At 49.1% G+C, this 24,337-nt stretch overlaps 1 protein-coding gene across 1 annotated transcript; it reads right to left on the bottom strand.

The window, feature by feature from the left end:
- Positions 1 to 10,926: 10,926 nt before the first annotated feature.
- On the bottom strand, positions 10,927 to 24,337 carry CFAP298 (cilia and flagella associated protein 298). The gene is made up of 7 exons (XM_055421365.2): positions 23,486 to 24,337; positions 19,679 to 19,846; positions 18,188 to 18,255; positions 14,618 to 14,776; positions 13,179 to 13,310; positions 11,545 to 11,640; positions 10,927 to 11,248 (listed from the first exon to the last, which is right to left on the bottom strand). The coding sequence occupies exons 1-7, from the start codon at positions 23,622 to 23,624 to the stop codon at positions 11,138 to 11,140; spliced, it is 873 nt and encodes a 290-aa protein (XP_055277340.1). The 5' UTR covers positions 23,625 to 24,337; the 3' UTR covers positions 10,927 to 11,137.

The raw sequence follows: 24,337 nt of genomic DNA, 5'->3' as shown, positions 1-24,337 counted from the left end.
ACCATCTCATCCTCTGTCATCCCCTTCTCCTCCCGTCTTCAACCTTTCCCAGCATCAGGGTCTTTTCCAGTGAGCCGTCTCTTTGAATCAGGTGGCCAAGTATTGGAGCTTCAGCTTCAGCATTAGTCCTTCCAATGCATGAGTCGTTCCCAGGCATGAGCTGTTCTCTAAACTGCCTGTTCTAGCCTAAATGTAATCCTCTTGTGTTAAAACATAGATTTTATTATTATTTGGGGCCAGCAAAGCCAGCAGATGAGGAGACAACGGCCCCTCACAGTTCCCAAGAGGAGAGGGGAGCACACGGCCCCACGCAGAGCCACACGGGGAAGCACCAGGGTCTATCAGGAGATGGAAGGAGTGCGGGGAGAAGTGAGAAACAGCCTTTTCTGTGGTCTAACTGGAAGGAATGGGTGAAGCAGGGTCAGCAGGCTTGGGACTGGCTGTGCGAATAATTCCAGCCAACTCCGGAGGCCAGGGCTGTCTGGCACCCAGTCTAGGGCAGGGGGATAAGTGACCCTGAGCGTGAGAGCCCTTTGAGAGCTCAGTGAAGGGAGTGATTGGGGTGGACTCAGGATTTGTTGCCTTGTACCCAACAGCTCTGCTCCCAGCAGAACTGTTTGCTGTCTCTAGGAATCAGCTAACCCGGGAAGTCCCTCCAGGGCCAGCAAAAGCCCACAGTCAAAGCATCAGAAACCACACGGATGTCTCACATCACAACTTTGACCAGAATGGGCATGGAGCAAGCCCTTGGACCCTGAATTGCTCAGCCATTTGGCTGCTCAGGGGCTTTCCTGGTGGCTCAGCCGGTAAAGAATCCGCCTGCAATGTGGGAGACTTGGGTTTGACCCCTGGGTTGGGAAGATCCCCTGGAGACAGGAGACAGGAAAGGCTACCTACTCCAGTACTCTGGCCTGGAGAATTCCATGGACTGGTTCCCTTGTGGTTTGGCTGGTAAAGAGTCCACCTGCCATGCGGGAGACCTGAGTTTGATCCCTGGGTTGGGAAGATCCCCTGGAGAAAGGAAAGGCTACCCACTCCAGTATTCTGGCCTGAAGAATTCCATGGACTGGTTCTCTGGTGGCTCAGACAGTAAAGCGTCTGTCTGCAATGCGGGAGACTCGGGTTCGATCCCTGGGTCAGGAAGATCCCCTGGAAAAGGAAATGACAACCCATTCCAGTACTCTTGCCTGGAAAATTCCGTGGATGGAGGAGCCTGGTGGGCTACAGTCCATGGGGCCGCAAAGAGTCAGACACAACTGGGTGACTTCGCTTTCTCTCACTTTTGGCTGCCCAGTACTGTCCTCTTCCTTTCATTGGTCGTGAAATAATGCAATCCTTCATTTTACACATTTGATGTTTTAGGACCTTGTGTCTTGAATTAACAGCTAAGTTTTTATACCATCACCACTATTTGTCTTCTGTCAAACTCACCTGGCTGAAATACTGACTAATCTGTACTGCTTAATAGGTAGGAACAAGGATGCAACAACCAGTTCTAGCCAATGTGATATGAAGGAAAGAGGTCCTGGGGACTATTTCAGGAGGGAGCTGACACAAGTGGCACCCACATTGTAGCCTCCTGCCTTTTGCCCCTCCTCTGCCCTCCTGCCTGATATACAAGTCGGGCGCTTGGAGAGACACGAGAGCCAACTTCCAGGCATAAAAGCAGAAAGCTTCAAGCCCCAGATGATGGAGGAAGAAGGCAGAAGGAGCCTGGGTCCTCAGCTGCCCCAATCCCAAACTGTCTGCCTCCAACCTCCTGTTATATGAGGAAAATGGTGCCTCTATTTTAATGAAATTACTGTGATTGTGTCTTTGGTGCATATGTGTGTGTGTGCGGCCATTCCGAATCTTCGAGACCCCATGGACTGAAGCCCGCCAGGCTCCTCTGCCCATAGAATTTCTTAGGCAAGAATATTGGAGTGGGTGGCCATTTCCTACTCCAGGGGGGTCTTTCCCCCTCAGGGATCGAACCCACGTCTCGTGCATCATCCTAATGGATGAAATAGACAATGTTTTATTTCCTTTTATGAAGGAAACTGAAGCTTATAACATTAATAAAATTATCCAAGGCTTGGCAGCTCTTAAATGACAGAGCCTCTAGCCTCTATGGACTGAACTGTGTCTTCCCAAAATTCATGTGGTGAAGCCTGAACCCTGAGCACCTTAGAATGTGACTGCATTTGGAGACAGGTTAAATGAGGCATTGTTGTGTGCTGGTCTCAGCTGCTAATGACCATTGCTGTGGCTGGACCAGCCATTGTGGTTATGATTGCAAGACACACTGCAGCCATAACCATCAGGAAACTGAAAAAAAAAAAAAAAAACTATTATTTGCAGGACCCAGAAATTACATGGGTTCCCCAGGGGGCAGACAGAGAGGCTGTGGGTAGAAAGAGTGTGAACACAGGTCCAGGGTTCTGCTCTTACTGGGGTCAAGGGTGAGGACCTAGAGTTTCATGGGCTCACTATTGCTGAGAGTTAAAACATAAGAGTGGGAACTTAAAGAAAGAGAAGAGAAAAAACAAGCTCTTTAGAAAGATCTCTAAAACAAAAGAGCCTCAGTGGGGGAAGATGGCTTTGGCTCTTTATCTAGTCCTGTAGCTTAAGTCAGGCACTCACATTACAAAAAAGAGAAAACCTAGTTTCCAGGGCTTACGGCTTACAACAGTCATAAGTGAAAGAGTGTTAGTCGCTCTGTCCAACTCTGCAGTTCCATGGATTGTAACCCACTGAGCTCTGTCCATGGGGTTTTCTAAACAAGAATACTGGTGTGGGTTGCCATTCCCTTTTCCAGGGCATCTTCTCGATCTAGGGATCGGTCCCAGGTCTCCTGCACTGTGGGCAGATTCTTTATCATCTGAGCCACCAGGGAAGCCCTAAGTCATGAGGGTGGGGCCCTAATCCAATAAGGCTGGAGCCTTGTTGTTATTCAGTAGTGTTGAGCTCTTTGCGACCTCATGGACCGCAGCTCGCCCGGCTTCCCTGTCCTTCACTATCTCCTGGAGTTTGCTTAAACTCAGGTCAACTTGGTTGGTGATGCTATTCAACCATCTCATCCCGTCGCCCCCTTCTCTTCCTGCCTTGAATCTTTCCCAGCATCAAGGTCTTTTCCAGTGGGTCGGCTCTTCGTCCTTTTGGGAGAGGAAGAGACCCATTCTCTATAAGACACCTTATAGGGAGAAGAAGTGTGTGCAGACAGCAGAACAACCTTAAGGACCCAGACAGAAGGTGGCCGGGTGCAAGCCAAGCCACAGAGGCCTCAGAAGACACCAAACCTGCCAGCACCTTGATCTTGGACTCTAGGTCTTCGTTTTCCCCTCAGCTACTTGCGTGTTTGGGGTTGACCCTGCTTCCTTATCTCACCTTAGCTCCTCTACCGCTTCCTCCAAACTCAGCCTCCCCCAGGAGAGGGGGCTCCAGAGCACCACCCTGGAATTCCATCCCTGTCACATTTTGGAAGAGTATCTGAAAGCAGGATGAAGTGTGGAAGGATGAGCATCATCTGCATAGTGTGGTTTGTGGTTTACAGCCAGAGTCACCTGGGACTTGAATTTTGTCAAATGCCTTGTAGGCATCTATGGATATGATCCTGTGATTTTCCTCTTAGCTCTGTTAATACGACAGATCTCTTACTATTAAACCATCCTTGCCCTTCTGGAATAAATCCTTCTGGGACATGAAATGTCATACTTAATGCACTTTTTATTCAATTTCCTTATATTTTTATTTTTTAAACTTGCATTAATATTTATTAGTGATATAGAACTCTTTGTCAGTTGCGATTAGTAATATTATATTTGCTTCATAAGAGTAACTTATTTTCAATTTGCTACAAATTTATACAAATCTGCAATTAATTGGTCTTTAAAGGTTTCATAGAATCCCCTGATGAGTCTGTGACTGTAAATTTAGAATTTTCTGTCTTTCTTCTATCGAAGTTGTCTGTATACATATTCTATCTCTATTTGGGTACATTTTATTTTCCTAAAAATGTATCCATTTCATCTAGGTTTTCAAATTTATTTGCCTAAACTAGTATAAAATATTAGCTGAATTTTAAAAATTCTTCTCTTCAATAATTTTCCTCTTATCATTTCTTACATTGTGTATTTGTGGTTTTCCTCTTTTAAATTATACCAGCTAATGATTTTCCAATTTTGTTGATTTTTTTAAACTACTGTTTTTGATGTGTTAATAACACAACTCATTAAATTTCTGGCTTGAACTTCATTAATTCTGCTTTCTTTGTTTTACTATCGTGGTCTTTTTCTAGTTCCTAGCTTAGCTGTTCAATTGATTTATTTCCATTTTTATGGTTTCTGAAATTTAGTTCTGTATATTTTTCTAGATCCTGCTTCGGCAGACTCATAAATTGTCTTGTTCTGTTTCATTATCCAGTACTTTCTAGAAGTTGTACAACTTTATTTTGAAAAATCTTCTGTCTCCCACAAGTAGCTTATAGTGTTAGTAACTGTTAGTCACCCAGTTGTGCCTGACTCTTTGCAACCCCATGGACTGCAGCCCACCAGGCTCTTCTGTCCATGAGATTTTCCAGGCAAGGATACTGGAGTGAGTTGCCATTTCCTTCTGCAGCGGATCTTCCAGACCCAGGGATCAAACCCAGGTCTCCTGCACTGCAGGCAGATTCTTTACTGACTGAGCTACCAGGGAAGCAGAGGAGGAGGGCCTTTTGCTGGTTTTGATATTAACGTGAATTTCTAGGAGGTTTGTGTTTTGGTTTGTTTTGTTTGCACTGTGATCGGACAGCGATAGTTGCATTTTTATACTTCAGAAAATTTAAAATTTTCTTTGTGAATCCTCTATGTTCAAATCTGTTAGATGCAGTGAAAGTTACAGATGAAGTGAAATGATATCTGGGAGTTTTTCTGAAAGATCTCAGAACAGGTATCCTAGGAGGACAGAGGGACCACGATCAGCAAAACATTGATCACTTTTGAAACTGAGTGGTGTGTACTTGGGGGTTCATCATGATTTTTATTTTCTGCACTTTCATGATAAATTTCAATTTTCCTGGCTAAAAAAAAAAAGTTAACATCCTCTCCCCGGGTGGTGGTATTAGAATTATTTTTAATTTCCTTCTTTACTTGTTTCCTATTTTACCCCAATATTTTAAAAACCGAGCACATATTAATCACAGAGTTAACAGTCCCCTTGTATAGGCATTTAAAGACAGGGACTTCCCTGGAGGTCCAGTGGTTAAGAATCCACTGCAGAGAACATGTGTTTGATCCCTGCACAGGGGACCAAGACCCTGTACCATACAGCTAAAAGAAAAATAAAGACAATTTCTTGAAGTGAGTAAAAATGAAAATACAACATGTTGGCTTAGAAAAATTATATGGGAAAAGTAACAAAAAAGAAATAAAGCAAACCTGATAATTGGGTTCTGACTGGAAGATGCTCTGGGTTCCCCAGGCCTTGACGTAGGGCTTGCCCTCACCAGGCCAGATCTGTCGGTTCTCACAGGTGACCGCAAGTGGCCACTTGGCCTCCGGGAGGATGGTGCAGAGACAGCAGTTGGGTGAGCTGGCCTTGGGAAGATAGGACCAGTTTCAGCTGGAGTGAGGAAAGCTCTGTAGGAACATTACTTGCAGCCCATTTGACACTGTCGGTCAAAGTTGGAGTCTTGGTCTCCAGACCTTCTTGTGGGGAAGGATGCCACCCTCCTTCTGGAAGGTACATCCCTGAGGTGGGGGTAGTGTGGGCTTCAGCTCCACATGCACAGCAGGATGCTTCCTGGAGACATCCTCTCCTATTTGAAAAACGTTCTACGAAGGTTTGGGGAGATTTTCTATTTGAGAAACACAGGACTGGAGGGAGGGCTCAAAGAACAGACAGAACCTGCTGACCCCATGTCAACTGTGCTGATGGAAATAGTCCATTATAAATGCCTGTCCCTAACATGTTTTCTTTAAAAAATGTAGACGATATATTATACACGGTGAGTTCTGTACCTTGGTGTCTCAGATGGTAAAGAATCCACCTACAATGCAGGTAGACACAGGTTCAATCCTGGGATGGGAAGGTTGCCTGGAGAAGGAAATGGCAACCCACTCCAGTATTCTTGCCTGGAGAATCCCATGGACAGAGGAGCCTGGTGCATTACAGTCTGTGGGGCTGCAAAGAATTGGACACGACTGAATGACTTTCACTTTTTCAATGGTCAATTTGTGCCATTTATTTTTTTGACATGTTTGTCAATTTCTGACTTCCTTTCAGTTCAGTTCAGTTCAGTCGTATCCAATTCTTTGCATGCCAGGCTTCCCTGTCCATCACCAACTCCTGGAGTTTACTCAGACTCATGTCCATTGAGTCAGTGATGCCATCCAACCATCTCATCCTCTGTCGTCCCCTTCTCCTCCCACCTTCAATCTTTCCCAGCATCAGGGTCTTTTCAAATGAGTCAGGTCATCGCATGAGGTGGCCAAAGTATTGGAGTTTCAGCTTCAACATCAGTCCTTCCAATGAACACCCAGGACTGATCTCCTTTAGGATGGACTGGTTGGATCTCCTTGCAGTTCCTTTAGCGTAAAGCTAATAAAATCCCATATTCAATGACTTACATCAGATTTACCTTCCAAGGAAAAATCAACAGCCATGCCACCTGAAAACTCCTCAGATCAATGCTAAGTTACCTCTAGAAATGCCAAGCATTTTCAGACCACTGGAAAAACCATAGCTTTGACTTGCACAGATTGCAGGATCCTAGTTCCCTGATCAGGGATCGAACCCGGGCTCTTGGCGGTGAAAGCACAGAGCCCTAACCACTGGGCCTCCAGGGAATTCCCAGCAGGAGCACATTTTTTATTTTGCTAATTTACTACTGAAACACACAGTTTCTCAGAGCCTAGAGGACCTGGTCCAGCATAGTGTAAACAGGGAAGGGCTCAGGGTCAAGGCAGGGACACAGCTGTGGTTATGAGGCTGTTGAGCAAGGCCGGTTGTAGGATCAGGGATTTCAGTGACAAAACTGCAAATGAAGTTTTTGGCGCTTTGCATTCTGCATTGAGTGATGATGCTGGCTCACAGTGTCTTGGAATCCAGCCCTATGACTGGAATAGAAAGACAGCTGTGGCTCTTGTTTCCTTATTCTGAACGCAGAGTTCAATCTATTCAAAGGAATGATAGACTGAGATTCAGCCTGTGGGAATTTATTCATCTGCTCACCTCTGCCATGAGAGCGTGGCCCAGAATCCTATGGGCAGAGTCCTGTGACCGGCGTGTGCTAGGCCTGTCAGCAGGCTGTAGTCCCTCCTCCAGCTGGGACGCAACCCCAGACTCGTGTTTAATCACTCGGGGCAGTGATTTCAGAGTCAAGCCAAGTGTCTATTTGTTTAAAGCATCTCAAGGATGGGCTCACTTGGGCTTCCCTGGTGGTCCAGTGGTTAAGACTCCAATCCGAGCTTCCACTGCAGGGGGCATGGGTTCAATCCTTGGTTGAGTAACTAAGACCCTGCATGCCTCATGGCCAAAAAAAAGGGGGGGGGCTCAATTCTCTCTTCCCTTTTCAGTGGCTGGTGAACCAAAACAGACTTAGGACCCGCGGTCCCATCACTGTTGGCCTCAGACACTAAAATAATCGATGGCTGCCGTCTGCCTGTTCTGGAGAAGGCACCTGTTTGGGGCCCTTCACGGATGTGTGTTCTGTGGATTTTCCCTTCCCGAAGTTCACTAGCACATTGTTTAGCATCTAGGTATACACAGACTATTCCAGTAGTCTTGTATGGATGTGAGAGTTGGAACATAAAGAAAGCTGAGTGCTGAAGAATTGATGCTTTTGAACTGTGGTATTGGAGAAGACTCTTGAGAGTCCCTTGGACTGCAAGGAGATCCAACCAGTCCATCCTAAAGGAAATCAGTCCTGAATATTCATTGGAAGGACTGATGCTGAAGCTGAAACTCCAATACTTTGGCCACTTGATGTGAAGAACCGATTCATTGGAAAAGACCCTGATGCTGGGAAAGATTGAAGGTGGGAGGAGAAGGGGACAACAGAGGATGAGATGGTTGGATGGCATCACCAACTCGATGGACATGAGTTTGAGCAAATTCCAGAAAATAGTGGAGGACAGGGAAGCCCAACAACAAAACACTGTGCCCTGAGATTATGGCAGGTGATTCCAAGCTTGATGGCACTTTCTTCACAGAGCAGTTGGCAAGGAACAAGGCAATTCTGTGACAGAAATACTGCCTGGGGTTTCAGTTTGCCAGTTGAAGCGGCATGGGGTGGTGTAAAACTTTATTATGAGCATTCCTGGTCTCCTTGAAACAGCTGTGTGAGAAGACAAGTTACATAGCATGAGATCACAGACCCAGCCTGGCCCCCAACAGACAGCAGACACTGCGTTTCCTTGATATTGATCCACAGATGTATGGGATTTAAAAAGTCACATCAAGCCTAATGCTTAAGTTGATTCATATATAACCTGCTGTTTGGCAAGATGACTTCCGCTAAGTTGATTTCTTGGGAAGTCCTGGGTGTGGCACTTGACTTTCTACCCTTGAAGTGAAAGTGAAAGTCACTCAGTCGTGTCCGACTCTTTGTGACCCCATGAACTATAAAGTCCATGGAATTCTCCAGGCCAGAATACTGGAGGGGAAGCCTATCCCTGAGCTATCAGGGAAGCCCCTCTACCTTTACTAGTGACCTGACCAAAGATGACCCATCTGAGGCCACCAGCAGCTTCCTCAGGGGTTGACATGAGGGGAATCAACCTACAGAAGCAGAGTGAGCCAGGATGGCTCACCTCATTTCCTTATAGACAGACAGCCATGAAGGGGCGGCTGCAGTACTTTTAAGGGGCAACTACTTCAGGACGGATAGACCTCAGGGTGGCGGGGGGTGGGGGCTTTCCTGGTAGCTCAGTTGGTAAAGAATCCACCTGCAATTCAGGAGACCCCGCTTCAATTCTTGGGTGGGGAAGATCGGCTGGAGAAGGGATAGGCTACCCAATCCGGTATTCTTGAGTTTCCCTTGTGGCTCAGCTGGTGAAGAATCTGCCTGCAATGAGGGAGACCTGGGTTCGATCCCTGGGTTGGGAAGATCCCCTGGAGGAGGGAAAAGTTACCCATTCCAGTATTCTGGCCTGGAGAATTCCATGGACAGAGGAGCGTGGTGGGCTACAGTCCGTGGAGTCGCAGAGTTGGACACGACTGAGTGACTTTCAATTCCACACTACAGGATGGATAGAGCTCAGGTTATGAGGCGGAGAGGTTCTTGTTTGTTTCATGTCAGTATCCAATAAAAGGAGTGTGGTGTGATTTTTAATAATTTTATTTATTTATGGCTGTGCTGGGTCTCCGTTGCTGCTCTGGCTTTTCTCTATTTGAGGTCCGCGGGCTACTCCTCCTCCTGCCACAGGGCACGTGCTCTAGGGAGCATGGCCTCCAGCAGTTGCAGCACGTGAGCCCAACAGATTCAGTTCCCAGGCTCCAGAGCAACAGGCTGTGGCCCCTGCGCCTAGTGGTCCTGCAGCACGCGGGGCCTCCTGGATCAGGGCTGAACCTGCTTCTCCTGCATTGGCGGCAGATTCTTTACCACTGGGCCTCCAGGGAAGCCCAGAATTCACAATGACGTGGAAATAGTGATTCTTAAGAAGAGCTACTGTGATCGTGTGGCTTAACATTTATTTGCAAGTCGAGTGTGGCTGTCATGCCTGCACATCAACTAGACATTGACAACAGCGGGTGGTCCTCAAGTGAAGTCACAGGATCTTCCTGCAAACTCTGTATCATCTAAGGGCACAAGCTCTCCATGGAGACATTTAAGATTATAATGAACGCTACGCCTGAAACTACCATTGTTAAGTCAACTATACTTCAATAACAATTAAAAGAATGGAAGTCAACAAGAAAACCGAAGCAAACTTGATTTTACAAAATTTGACACTCAATCAAGAGTAAGGTACAGTCAAGGCGTACAGTCAAGTTACAAGCCACTTTAGAAGATGCAGTCTTCCAGTCAGCTCTGGGAGAAGGAAATGGCAACCCACGAGAGTCTGAGCGAGCCTTGCTGGTGTGTGGAGAAGGGCAGGGGCAGACCTGGCCAGTCCCCGCCTGCCACTATGGCACTAGGCCTGGGAACCGAGAGTGCCGGCTCCCGCCCTGGGCTCCAGCACAGCAGTGGGCACAAGGGAGGCCAGGGCAGGGGGCACCCGCGTCACTTCGCTCCTCTTTGGAGTGAGCACGATGCCTTTCCTCCCACTGGGAGAGTCCTCTAGGGCCAAACGAAGCAGGACCAGATGCATGGGCCGCCCCTGGTGGCACAGCCTGAGAGGTGTCCTTGAGCTGCCGAAGCATCTGCACTTGCAGAGATGAGTTGGGAGAATTTAAAACTCAAAAAGGTGAACCAGAAAGCCAGGTGGGATGACGAGTGAGCCAGGGCATCCAGCCACCGAGCCAACACGGCTCGCCTCCGGCAGTCTCGGTGCCAAACTCAGCACGCTGGGAGCTGCAGGCTGAGCCCACAGGGACAACTGTCGTCACCAGGGTCTGTGTTCGGTTTTGGGAAAAGCCCAGAAACGACACAGGGATCTGTCCCGTTTCAAGGCTAGCCTGCTCTGGCCACCCAACTTCCCTCACAGGTGCGGCCTTCACACCTGGAAGACAAGGCCAGCCAGGTTATCATCCAGGGGCAGAACTTCACCTTTGAAGCTGGGAGACGCCAGGCTATGGTTAGACCCTCTGGCTGATCACGGCCGTCTCTGAAACAAGACTCAGCATCAGGCGGCCTCTAGTGGCCACTGATATCCAAGTATCACAGAGGACCCCTGACTCACTGTGGAGGAAAAGGTACCTTCAACATCCTGAGAATGTAAAATCAAACAATCAGGGAGGAAAAATGAAACTATACCTTCAGTATCTTGCCAAAGAGAAGCCTCAAATAGTAGACAGATTATAAAAATAATTTAGCCAGACTTTTTTGAGGATGTGTTTATTATGTTCCAAAACCTTGAATAACTTTTATTTTAAAAATTCAAACTGAAAGGAAAACTAGAGATTTCAACAATGTTCACAAAGGGTGGCAGCTGTCTTGTTTTAGGCTATAATTATTATTATTTTGCCTAAAGAAAGGTAAGCTAATATTTTGGAAAGTTTTGTCAACAGGCGAACTTCATCTGGGTCTCCACTTTATGTCTTTTACTCCATGAAAATGTCTTTTCAAAGCAGTATTATCCGCCCACGGAGAATTTAAACAGGAGTCATCATCATTTTCTTCCAGTTTCTGGAAACACATGGGTTTCACTCAGGAGGGCATTCCAGGAAAGTGTTCTACAGAATCCACGACCAACCTCCCCGCTCCCCGCCTCCCCAGAGAAGCAGGACACCTCCAGACTCTAACGCAGGGGGGACACTGGGCAGGGCCCCCACAGTTGGTGAGGCTGCAGCTCAGAAGGTCCCCCTGCCACATCCTGCAGGACCCACAGCCCCCAGCTGCCCCAAGGCCTGGGTGAGGCGTCGGGGAGAGGGCTGAACACCCCAAGTGTCCGCTCTGTTGAAAACCCGTTGGTCCCACGGTACCTTGAGCTCCTCCTGTCTTCTGTGATAGTAGAGCATCAGCTGTTTCTGCTCCTCGCTGCTAATGATGGGCTCTCGAGCTGGAGCCCCCTGACCCCTCTGAAAAGATGAGGGGACAGCGCACTGTGGGTGAAGGCCTCTATGGATGACCCGGGAGGGGACAGCTCACTTCTTACAACTGCCTTTGCTGCTGCGGTGGTTGTTGTGTGCTCCCCTGGGTCTGACTCTTTGTGACCCCGTGGACTGTAGCCACCAGGCTCCTCTGTCTATGGGATTCTCTCCAAGCAAGAATACCGGAGCGGGTTGCCATTTCCTACTCCAGGAATCTTCTCGACCCAGGGATAGAATCCCCTGTCTGTTGGGTTTCCTGCACTGGCAGGCAGATTGTTTACCACTGTGCCACCCGGGAAGCCCAAAGCCCAAACTGTTCTTTGTGGATGGCTAAACAGGTCATGTTGAAGCTGAAACTCCAATACTTTGGGCACCTGATGCGAAGAGCTGACTCCCTTGAAAAGACCCTGATGCTGGGAAGGATTGAAGGTTGAAGGAGAAGGGGACGACAGAGGATGAGATGGTTGGATGGCATCACCGACTCGATGGACATGGGTTTGGGTGGACTCCGGGAGTTCGTGATGGACAGGGAGGCCTGGTGTGGTGCAGTCCATGGGGTCACAAGGAGTCAGACACGACTGAGTGACTGAACTGCACTGATCTGAAACAGGTCATGCATCTCTCATCATCCAAAGCAAATCGTCAAGGGAGTCTCACTCTTGCTCTGGGCCCTCACAGTGGAGGCTGGGGGTGCGTGTTGGTTACAGGCATTCCCAAGCCAGCCACTGCAGGTCTAGTGGAGAAGGGGTAGCGATAATCGTGGCGGCCACCCTGTTCCCCCCAAACTTTAGAGAAAAGGTTTAGGAGAGAGCATGGAACATAGCAGCCTGCAGGCACACAGCTCTACACCAGGTCCTTACAGGTCTCCAGCCCTCCGCCTTGTTCACAGAGCATCAGCACTTTGAAAAACTTGAGATCAGTGCTCAGGGCTGCATTTTTCATCTCGAGAAACGTTTTGAGTTACTTGTAAGCCCTATTTTTAAAGTTGAAACCAACTTGGTACACTCTCTTTTCCCCCCCTCATTAAAAGGAACTCCAGGACTTCCCTGGTCATCCAGGGGTTAAGAATCCGCCTGCCGGGGCAGGGGGCACAGGTAGAAGCCTTTTCTCGGTAGAGTCCATATGCTGACGAGCAACTGAGCCCGTGCACTGCAAACACGAGCCTGAGTGCCTAGAGCCCTGCTCTGCAACGAACAAGACGAGCCCATGCAGCACGACGAGGAGGGGCCCTGCTCACGCCGACCGGAGAAAGCCCCTGTGCAGCAACGAAGGCACCGCACCGTCAAGAGTGAGGCATGCATCTTTTTAAATGGAAAAAACCAAGCAAACTCCAGATGCTGTCAACCGATCCCCTTTCCTTCCAGTTTTTGTTGCTCCATAAAGAGGACAGTTTTAAGCTTGGACCAAAAAGGATTAGAGTGCCTGCATCGGGAGTTTTAAATCTTTCAGATTTACTGTAAATTTTTATCAGTGTGAAAGTTAGAAAAAAAAAAACACAGTGACACATTAAAGTCAGAGCACTTTACCTGCTGAATCTTGACGATGATTTTGGTCTTTTCATTCTTCCCCACATAGTCTGAAAGCTTCTTGGTGCGTCTCAGCTCCTTGGCTGCCCACCACAGCTGTGCCTCTGACTCTTTGATGACGTGGAGCCCTGCCTGGGGGCCACAGTTGAGAACGGGCTTTCAGGTTTTTGGGGCATTGGGATGGTCAGTGCCCCTCCCGGCGAGGGACAGGCTTCCGGCGCCCTGCCCTCCCGCCCCCCGGGAGCACCAGCTCCCCTGCCCACTCACCGCCCTCGCTCACCTGGGCACCTTCCCTGTCAGTCTACACTCGCGCCCTGACTCGGGTAACTTCCTGCTTTGGCAAGTGGGGGTATCCTATCTCATTGGCACCCTCATCCATGCATGATGTAAGGTCCCTCTGAGATGGATTTTTAAACTACGGCCAGGGAAGAAAACGGGGATCCTGCTGGCTGTTTAAATACAAAAGTCCCCGGCTCACGATGATTTCATCTGTGACTTACTGACCACATGATGGTGTGAAAGGGATACATATTCAGGAGAAACCATACTTCAAATTTTGAATTTTCATCTCTTCTCGGCCTAGTGATAAGAGTGTGATATTTTCTTGGGATGCTGGGCTGTGGCGGTGAGCTTATGATTACCAGAGTAATCAACAGATACACTGACAACCATTCTGTACCAGACAACAGTTCCGTTTTTCACTTTCGGTATAGTATTCAGTAAATCACATTATAAAACAGGCTCTGTGTTGGATGATTTTTTTCTAACTATTGGCTAATCTAAGTATTCTGGAGCATATTTCAGGCAAGCGAGGCTAAGCTATGATACTGAGGGCACAACATGCATTTTCAGTTTATTAATATAATATTTTCAACTTACATTAGGCTTGTTGGGACATAACCCATCATAAGTTGAGGAAGATCTATGTCGCTCTAATGGGGCTGTTAGTTTGCTTCTGCATATTCCACCTATTTAAGATGGCTCAGAGGAAAAGATACTGCCCCACAGGGTAAGGAATAAGTGAGAAAAACAAACGAAAGCGGAACATAAAGCTAGGAAAATATTCAGGAGCAAGAGGGAAGGCTAGAACACAAAATTCCATCAATGGGACCAAGTCATTTGGCCGAAACAGGCACAAGTGAGGTTCCTGGCTTCCCACTGCTGCCCATTTCCCAAAGAAAACGGGCAAAGTTTTCAGTTCCTCCCTCCTCTGCCGCCCCTCTGTGTGTGCTCCAAGCCCGCAACCAGCAGCAGACCTCTGGGGTCCTCCCCTGAATTCACAACTCTGCTCTGAAGCCGAACCTAGCAAGATGGAAAGCTGTGCATGAAGCAAAAACTACATCGGGACAAATATGAGGTCAAATATGAGTGGCTTCTGCCCTGGGGAGGGGGCAGGCATGAACTCACATTATAGAGACCCCCAAGAGCCACCCACATACCTGAGTCCCCGACAAATCTTCTTTATTTTCAAATTCCATCCGGATGGGATCATACGGCGGCAACCCCATGGGATAAACTATCATCACAGCACCTCGAAGCTGGTCCAAGGCGTCATTCACCATCTCCATGGTCACGCAGACATTGGCTTCCACTTGTTTCTGAAAGTGGTTGCGGGCACTGTTATCTATGATGCGGCCAATCAACTCAATAGATGTCAATCAGGTTCTTGTACAAGACCCATGCCAGCTCCTGCCAGAGCAGCAGGCAAAATCAGACGGTGCTGTGACTCTGATCTATTTGTGGGGCTGAGCCACGGCCGCCACAGCCTCGGCGATAATGCAGAATATGAGTGGTATCGAGGCGGTGAAGCGCAGAGAACACTCCAAGGGCAAGAATCCCAGGGTCTTAGTTCCCCAACCAGGGTTCGAACCCATGCCCCCTGCAGTGGAAGCGCGGAGTCTTAACCACAGGACAGCCAGGGAAGTCTGGTCAGGGACCTCACGCTTTAGCTCGTGGGGTCTGTGCGAACGCTGGGTCGTCAGTGTGAGAGCTGAACTGAACTGCAGGCCCCAAGCTGACGTCTGAACACGAAGACTACTGGGGCTGTAATAAAGCGGCAACTGTGGAAACGAGGGGGCGGCTGGGATTCAGGGGGCATCGTGGGAGCGGGTGGTACGGGACCAGCCAGGGCATTCGGGTGACAGAGAGGCAGTGATGAAGGGGAGCCTGATACACCGGTGGCTGTGTTAGTAGAAATGAAAAGTCTGCAGGAAAGGCCAGCTCCCGGGTACAGAACACATGGCGGAAGAATCCATGAGTTCAGGCCTAGAAAACTTGAGTTTGAAGTGCTGGCTGGACTTCCAGGTGAAAGAAACCCAGGTTGCAAGTAAACCAGGGTTCTGGGGTAGAGGACAGGGACTGGAGAATTATCTGCAGAGAGCGGAAGCTGGTATTTGGCAGAGAAGATAAAACGCCAAGGAAGAAAGAGCAGAAAGAGAAGAGAAGAGAGCTGAGGCTAACACACTTGGCGAAACACTGGGTTTAAGCAGCGAAACGAAGAGAGAACAGCAGCCAGAAGCTGCGGGGGGCCAGGACAGAGCAGGCCTGTGGGCGTGGTGCAGTCAGCTGTGACTCAGGAGTCAGATGTGATTCAGGGAGAGGCTTCTGGATTTGCAGCTCGGGGGTCACTGGGGGCCCCAAGGTGGCCATGTCTGTTGGGGGAAAGAAAACAGCGGCCAGGTTCTCAGAAACCTGGGAGGATTGGGCCTGAGGCTCTGGGGGCCTCTCTTGCCTTACCTTCTCCCAGAACGGCTTATGAAACTGTTTCCAAGTCAGAAACCCCCATCACATGTATTAGGCCTCCCCGGGAGGGGCCTGTACCCACGGGCGGTGTGAGGGTCCACAAGCCCCAGGGTCACCTGAGGGTAGTCGTCCCGACCAGAGGACGCCACCCCCCCCCCCCAATATGCCCAGACAGGGGCACCAGGGGGTCACTTTCTACAAAAGCTCCACTGATACCAAGGGTGGTGGTCCCGACCAGGCACCACGGTGGGGGACAGGCCAAGTCAAGGTGCAGCCTTAGGAGGACAGATTCCCCACAGTCCTGGGCTCCCACTCTCGGTGGAGGGTGGGTCCCGGGGGGGGGGGGAGGTGCACAGATGTTGCTGCCCACCCTCAAGGGGCCCCAGCTTGGATGCCCACCACCTTCCATACTCCCCTGGAGGAACCTGAGCAATGGAGGTGGAGGCCCGGGGCCCAGGGACTGGACGATGGGGCTGCTGGGATCTGAGCGCCCACCTGCCTGCCGCGTGTTCTGACCCACGGGGCTAGCTGCCCCCCACGTGGGAGGTCGGAGGAGGTGGGAACCAGGCCAGCTACGTGTGGGGGCAGCAGGGAAGGGCCCTGGGTGAGAATTGAGCCCTGGCCACGCAAGCTCCGCCACTTTGGGCAAACTGCTGCAGAGAAGTGACTGGAAGCCCTGTGAAAGCTGTCTCTAAACTATGAAATGACAACATAAAAATACACACAGGCAAAAGGAAGAAGTGACACAAACGCATAGGAAGGATTTCCACAGAAAGAGGCGTGGGGGAGTGGAGCGGGCGGAGCAGGGCCCAGGCCACTGCTCTCCTAACATGTTCTGGGATGGGCCAACTTGACTACATGTTACTAGTTATTATCTATCCTTCTGGGCTTCCCTGGTGGCTCAGATGGTAAACAGTCTGCCCGCAATGCGGGATACCCAGGTTCGATCCCTGGGTTGGAAAGATCCCCTGGAGAAGGAAATGGCAACCCATTCCAGCATTCTTGCCTGGAAAAATCCCATGGACAGAGGAGCCTGGCAGGCTACAGCCCATGGGGTCACAAAGATTCGAACATGACTGAGTGACTTTCACATTCATCCTTTTAATAAAAAGTCTCTGCAGCCAAATGCATTTTGTAAACCCTGGATCGAACCAAAGCCTTCCCGAAGCCTTTCCTATATTGACAGGCAGAATAGCATGCTCCCCTGAATCACTTAAAGGATTCGCTGGCTTAGGAATCACAATGATACCCAGAGCACTGGGAGAAACAGGAGAAGCAGCAGTTATCCAGGAAGAAGACCCGCGGTGGAGGAGGGTGGGGGTAAATCATCAGCAACACGCAAATAAAAGCCACTCGATTCCTGAAAAATCCTTAAGCTACTTTCCTCCAGACTCACAGCTTATGCCTGTCAACAGTCTGACTTACGTTTCTCCTTCAACGAAATATTGTGTGTAAGTACTTCAGATGATTACAAAGAGCTAACTCATAATATACACGTGTTATGTCAATCAGATTCTGCAGATCCAGTGAGTGGCCACAAGGTTCGCATCTGTCCTACTCGTCTTTCTTTAGTTCTTAACGGACACAAACTACGACCCATAAAACAGATAAGCAGCAAGGATTTACTGACTAGCACGTGGACTTATATTAAGTATCTCGTAATAACTTATAATTGGAAGGAAAAAACCACTACATGGTGTACCTGAAAGTGTGTGTGTGTGCGAAGTCGCTCAGTCGTGTCTGACTATTTGCGACCTCATGGACTGTAGCCTGCCAGGCTCCTCTATCCATGGGATTTTCCAGGCAAGAGTACTGGAGTGGGTTGCCATTTCCTTCTCCAGGGGATCTTCCTGACCCAGGGATCGAACCTGGGTCTCCCACACTGCAGGCAGATGCTTTACCATCTGAGCCACCTGAAAGTAACACATGGTAAATCAACTACAGCTCAACTAAAAAGAAAGAAAGGCTAAGGAGGCAAAATCATATGAGCACCAATTCATATCTGAACCACATTTACACAAACCAATAACCATATTTCTCTAACCTGAAGAAACGGAGAGGATTGCGGGAAAGAAAGGGAAGGACATAAAAACTAAGGCCCACTCTAAACAAGCCTGTTTCCTTTGCCTCTGGAAGGGGGGTGGGGGAGAGGAGGAGAGAGACAAAGAAAGAATGAAAAAAAGCTGGCTGGCAGGTAACTCTGCAAGCCATTAACTGGCGTTTGTATTCCAAAAGACAAGTTTTAGACCATCATTTAAAAAGCTAACCTTAGATATTATTGCTTTGGCTTCTTCTATAGTCTTCTTTATAACTTGCTTCATTTTTTCATTTGGAGCTAAAAATAAAAAAAGGAAAGGGAGAGAGAAACAGCCATCTTTAGGATTCTTCTTAACCCCTTCTGTCTGAGTCAGGGAGGAAGTGAGATGAGACAAAGTACAAGAATGGAATCCAGGCAAGTAACACAGGAAAGCAGGCTGTCAGAAGTCAGTTAAATCTCTCAAACTCGGTATTCTTAATAAATAACACTGGTACTTAGTCACTGAAAACACCAGAAATACAAAACTGTACTGAAACAAAGTGATTAACACAATCTTGATTTAAAGATGAACAATGAACTGGTAATATTCTGTTAACTGTTTTTACAAGTACCATGATTTATTTCTTTCATGCAATTCCAGCTAAACAGCAAAAAAAAAAATCTCTCCAAATTAAGAATGGATTTAGGTATGAAAAGATGTGGCAGACAACCAACTATTATTATTTTCTAGGTTAAAGTCCAAAGTAAATACTATTAATAGAAATTCCTATATCTTCAATATTAATTTTTCTTCTTTTCCTGAGCATGCAAAGGCTTTATTTCGCATGGACACTTTTCTTTCTTTCGCTTTTAAGAGTGTTTTAAGGGTATAATAGGTACTTAAGTGTTTGTTAACTGATCAATTATCATCTTTTAAAGGGAGCTTTTTATGCAGGTTAAAAGGGACACCGTATCAAAATAGGTTATCATCCCTTTTCCCCTCCAATCCCACACAAACAACCATATACTAAAAGGAGACCAATTTCTTCAGTGTTCTGCCTGTCCTAAACTGCTCTGTACAAGAGAGGCCTGTCGTCAATTCAAGTGGAGACTGCTGGGCTGACATTCATTTCCTTTTTCCACACAGAATCGCTAAATAAACTCTGATGTACAAAGTGTAACAAAACATACACTGCGATACCTTTTCAACGATTACCCCTTAGACTATCAGACTGAACGATATGAAAATGCCAATTTTCAATCATTTGTTGCCTATAAAGTTGGTAATTTCTTATGGTTCATCTACTACATTTAAAAGCTAGCTGTAAGAGAAAGAAGACAGATGCCTTCTTTTCCATCTAATTCATCCTGGATTAGCGTTTTGCTACAAGGAGTTAATAGGGTTTCCCTGGTGACTCAGACGCTAACAAATCCGCCTGCAATGCAGGAAACCCAGGGTTCAATCCATGGGTTGGGAAGATCCCCTGAAGAAGGAAATGGCAACCCATTCCAGTATTCTTGCCTGGAGAATTCCATGGACAGGGGAGCCTGGTGGGCTACAGTCCATGGGTTTGCAGAAGAGTTTGACACAACTTAGCAACTAAACAACAAGAAGGAGTTATACGGTACAGTATTTTGTAAGTTTGAATAGAAATATCGAGATCAGTTTTTTAACTTGAAGACTGTTTTCATACTGATTGCTATATTCAGGCATGCGCAGAGAAGAAAAATGCTGGATTACCTTGTCCATTCCTCCGTCCAATGTCATCTTTTTTAAATACTGAGCCTCCGCTAGGGATACACTTTTCACCCCATTCATCCTTTAATTTCAATTCTTCAATCTGTTCATCAGTCAGTCCTTGCATATTAGGAGGCAGAAATACGCCATGTTCTGCTAATTCTTCCATTTCTTAAAAACAAGAGGAATTAAACAATATGCATCACAGTCATTATTATAACACCTTATACTTCACTGGAATGGAAGCTTCCTAGAGGTCAGGGGCCCGTTGGCTATTTTATTTAACAGACACTTAGATGTCACTTGCTATGGCGTACCTGTCCTTGACCTCTGACAAATGTCACCGATGCATCCTAGATCAACAGAAGCAGAGAGTCTGGGGGCTTGCCCACCGGCTACAGGCTGCAGTTTCTGTGCTCCAACACTATGTTATACCTCCTGGCACTCAGGAGGCATAAATTCAAATTCACTGACAGGTTGAATACATACCCACATAGGGCATTACGGTTTTGCAAGTGCATTCGCATAGATTATCTCAATTTCTCCTTGTGAGGTAGGCCAGACAGTTATCAACATCCCTATCTTCCCCACTTTGCAGAGGAATCACCTGAGGCTTGCTCGGGTCACACTGCTCTACTTCAACCCTTCCGTGGTGGCAGAGACCGGAAAAGACCTTGATTTTCTAGTATCATGTTCACTATTCAGATGCATGCTTTACATTTTTCCTACTCCATATGTATTCACCCCAAAATGAATCCACGTTTTAACCTTGCAAAATTGCCTCTCTTTCTTCTCCTTCCTTCTCTCTCCCTTCTTTCACATGCAAGAGGTATGTGGGGTCTTCACAGCACTTTGAGAAGACACCAGGTGGCCTGTAATAACACAGTACTGTGGAACAAATACTATAGAACAAATCACTGACTCGATGGACGTGAGTTTGAGCAAGCTCTGGGAGTTGGTGATGGACAAGGAAGCTTGGCGTGCTGCAGTCCATGGGGTTGCAAAGAGTGAGACATGACTGAGTGACTGAACTGCACTGATGGAACAAATGGTCGAACTTAATGAGCTATTTATGGGATACTTAGTATATTAAAAAGCAGAGACATTACTTTGCCGACAAAGGTTCGTCTAGTCAAGGCTATGGTTTTTCCCGTGGTCATGTATGGATGTGAGAGTTGGACTGTGAAGAAAGCTGATCGCTGAAGAATTGATGCTTTTGAACTGTGGTGCTGGAGAAGACTCTTGAGAGTCCCTTGGACTGCAAGGAGATCCAACCAGTCCATTCTAAAGGAGATCAATCCAGGGTGTTCATTGGAAGGACTGATGCTAAAGCTGAAACTCACTTCATGCGACGAGTTGACTCACTGGAAAAGATTCTGATGCTGGGAAGGACTGGGGGCAGGAGGAGAAGGGGACGACAGAGAATGAGATGGCTGAATGGCATCAGTGACTCGATGGACATGAGTTTGAGTGAGCTCCGGGAGTTGGTGATGGACAGGGAGGCCTGGTGTGCTGTGATTCATGGGGTCGCAAAGAGTTGGACACGACTGAGCGACTGAACTGAACTGATTGTCTCTCTCTCCCAACCCGACTGTAAGTATCTGGGGCAAGGGGAAGGGGGGACAAGGAGCTGGCCTCATTTGTCCTTGTCTTTGGGCATAGCCTGCCTGAACTAAGGTCCATAATAAGGACGATAGACAGGTGGTGCTGTGTGCTAGTTGCTCAGCCGTGTCAGACTCGGTGACCCCACGGACTGCAGCCTGCCAGGCTCCTCTGTCCATGGGATTCTTCAGGCAAGGATACTGGAGTGGGTTGCCATTTCTTTTTCCAGGGGATCTTCCCGACCCAGAGACTGAACCCAGGTCTCCTACATTGCAGGCGGATGCTTTACCATCTGAGCTACTAGGAAAAGAAGCCGCCTGCCAGATGCAGGTTGGATCCCTGGGTTGGGAAGATCCCCTGGAAGAAATGGCACCCCACTCCAGTATTCTTGCCTGGAAAATTCAATAGGCAAAGGAGCCTGGCAGGCTACAGTCCATGGGGATGCAAAGAGTCAGACAACTGAGCAGGTAGCACAGATTAAATGAATGGGTTTCCCGTTCACTAATGAGACTCTGAACAATCTGCAACCCATTTCAATTGATAATTTCACAGAAAAAGCTGAGGCCCTTTCCCCCCAGATGTTTTGATTTTAAAATAACACTTAATTGAGCTTGGTCTGGATTCGGTAAATTTTACTAAGAAACCATACCTATGACCCATAAATGAGTTTTTAAGGAATGGATAGTTTATGATCCTTAGGGAGTACTCTATGGTACAAAAATCACCTGTCATAATTACAGAAACAATCACATCGTGGATCACACCTGGACTAACATACTGTCAAGTACTGTGCTGCCTAAGGCGACAGTTAGGAGCTTCAGGAGGCTCTGAGTGCTAAGTCGTTTCAGTCGTGTTCAACTCTTTGTGACCCCATGGACTGTCACCCCGCCAGGCATCCTCTGTCCATGGGATTCTCCAGGCAAGATTACTGGAGTGAGTTGCCACGTCCTCCTCCAGGGCTCTTCCCAACTCAGGGATTGAAACCTGTGGCTTTTAAGTCTTCTGCATTGGCAGGCGCGTTACCGCTAGAATTTACATTTAAATGAATTGAAATAAAGAATGCAGTGTCATGGCGGTGTTCAAAAGCCACCTGTGATACCGGCCACCCACTCCAGTGTATTCTTGCCTGGAGAATCCCGTGGACAGACCACGGAGTCGCTAACAGTCGGACACGACTCATAGCAACTACCACTGCTACACAGCACAGCCAGGGAACATCTCCTGCGCGGTGGAAAGTTGCATTGGCCGTCGCCGCCCCAGAAGTGGGGGTGGGGCGGGGGTGCAGTGACCAAAACAGCGTAACATGAGGATCAGGCTGCTTCCTAGAGCAGGAAACAAGGAGGGAGGCAAGAACGCCGAGGCTCTCTTACTGTTTCTCGCCCTTGAAAACCAGCCCAAAGCTGGGTGGCTCTCCCACCCCACCCCCAACACCCCCCGGGAGACTGCTCTATCTCCAAAGTCTCAAAAGACAACACTTACTCAAAAATCGGCCCGGGGAATCGTCCCACCTCTCACACTTGTGGAGATCCCCTACACCTGCTCTGGGGCCCAGGCTCTCGGCTCTCTCCCGTGCCATCTCCCGTCCTCCCACCCCCCGCCTCGGTTTCGGGACTTAGGTCGGTTTGTTTTGCTCACAGAGCCCCAATCCCGACTCCCTAGACCCTGGAGCGGCCCGGCCCGTCGTCTCCGAGCACCCTTCTACGCGGTGCAGTCAGTTCAGTCGCGCTCAGTCGTGTCCGACTCTTTGCGACCCCATGGACTGCAGCACGCCAGGCTTCCCTGTCCGCCACCAACTCCCGGAGTTCACGCAAACTCATGTCCACTGAGTCGGTGATGTCATCCTGCCATCTCATCCTCTGTCGTCCCCTTCTCCTCCCGCCTTCAATCTTTCCCAGCATCAGGGGCTTTTCCAGTGAGTCAGTTCTTTGCATCAGGTAGTAATGGAGTTTCAGCTTCAGCATCAGTCCTTCCAATGACTATTCAGGGCTGATTTCCCACGCGGTGCAGCCGCTCCTGGAAGCATCTCTGGGGACACCCGCGGTCCCCATCTCAAGCCCGGCAGCTGCGCGTCTTCTCAGTCTTCACCGGCCTGACCCTCGGTCGCCCCTAGCCGGCCCAAGAAGGCCTGGCGGGTCCCGCCTAACTTCCCCCTGTCCCCGCGCGCCCGGTTCTCTCCTCCCCTCCAGGCCCCACGCCGCCGGGCCGCACCTGAGCAGAGGCGCTGCGCCTTGAGCCGCGCGTTGTAGACCCGGGCCACCTGCGCCGTGAGCTCCTCCAGCTCCGAGCTCCCCGGCGCCTGCAGCAGGAACTGGCTCTCGTCTCCCCGCTTCACGTGCAGCAGAACCATGGTGGCCACGGGAGCCCGGCTGGAAAGCCCGGGACAAGCGGCCCCCGCGGACGGACAGCGAAGATCGCCGACTAACGGTTGCCGGGAGGCCGGAACCCTGGGTTCGAGCGGTCGCTGTGCTGGGACGGGGCGGGGGGACGGGGGGAAACTGTACCCGCTCCCGGAAGTGGCTGTTGCCAGGAGCAACAGAGAAACACGGTCTTGGCGAGGGGGGGGAACTGCACCCCGTTCCCGGAAGTGGCTGTTGCCAGGAGCAACAGAGAAACGCGGTCTGAGGGAGGGGACTGGGGCCCACGACTCAAGGGCAGACTCTGAGGCTGGGGAAGCTACGGTGCGCGGAGACCCGGGCCTCCCTCCATTACCGGGACAGCAGGTGCGGCCGAACAAAAAGTCCAGGAGGGGTTCCTGGACCGGCCCCCGCACCTGCCGAGCCGACTTCGTCGAGCCCGCGCTCCCGAAAGTGGCTGCTGCCGTGGCAACCCTCAAACCGACCAGCCGGCTGAGGGGAGTTCTGGCCGCCCGGTCGGCTCGCCGCGGGGCCGAGATTCCATCCAGGGAGTTGGGGAGAGGGGCATGGAGGCTGCTCGACTGGGAATGGGTGGGGGTGGCGGGCACCCAGAGGTGCCGAGTCCCCACAGCAGTGTTCTCACCGCCGCTCCAGGCCTCGTCAGCCTTTCCGCCTTCCGCAGTCTCCACTTCCGGCAACGCCTCCG

Source organism: Moschus berezovskii, chromosome 1, assembly GCF_049115385.1.
Source record: "Moschus berezovskii isolate FMDL1 chromosome 1, NW_MosBer_1.0, whole genome shotgun sequence".
NCBI lineage: Eukaryota > Metazoa > Chordata > Mammalia > Artiodactyla > Moschidae > Moschus > Moschus berezovskii.
This window is presented reverse-complemented; position numbering and strand designations above follow the sequence as displayed.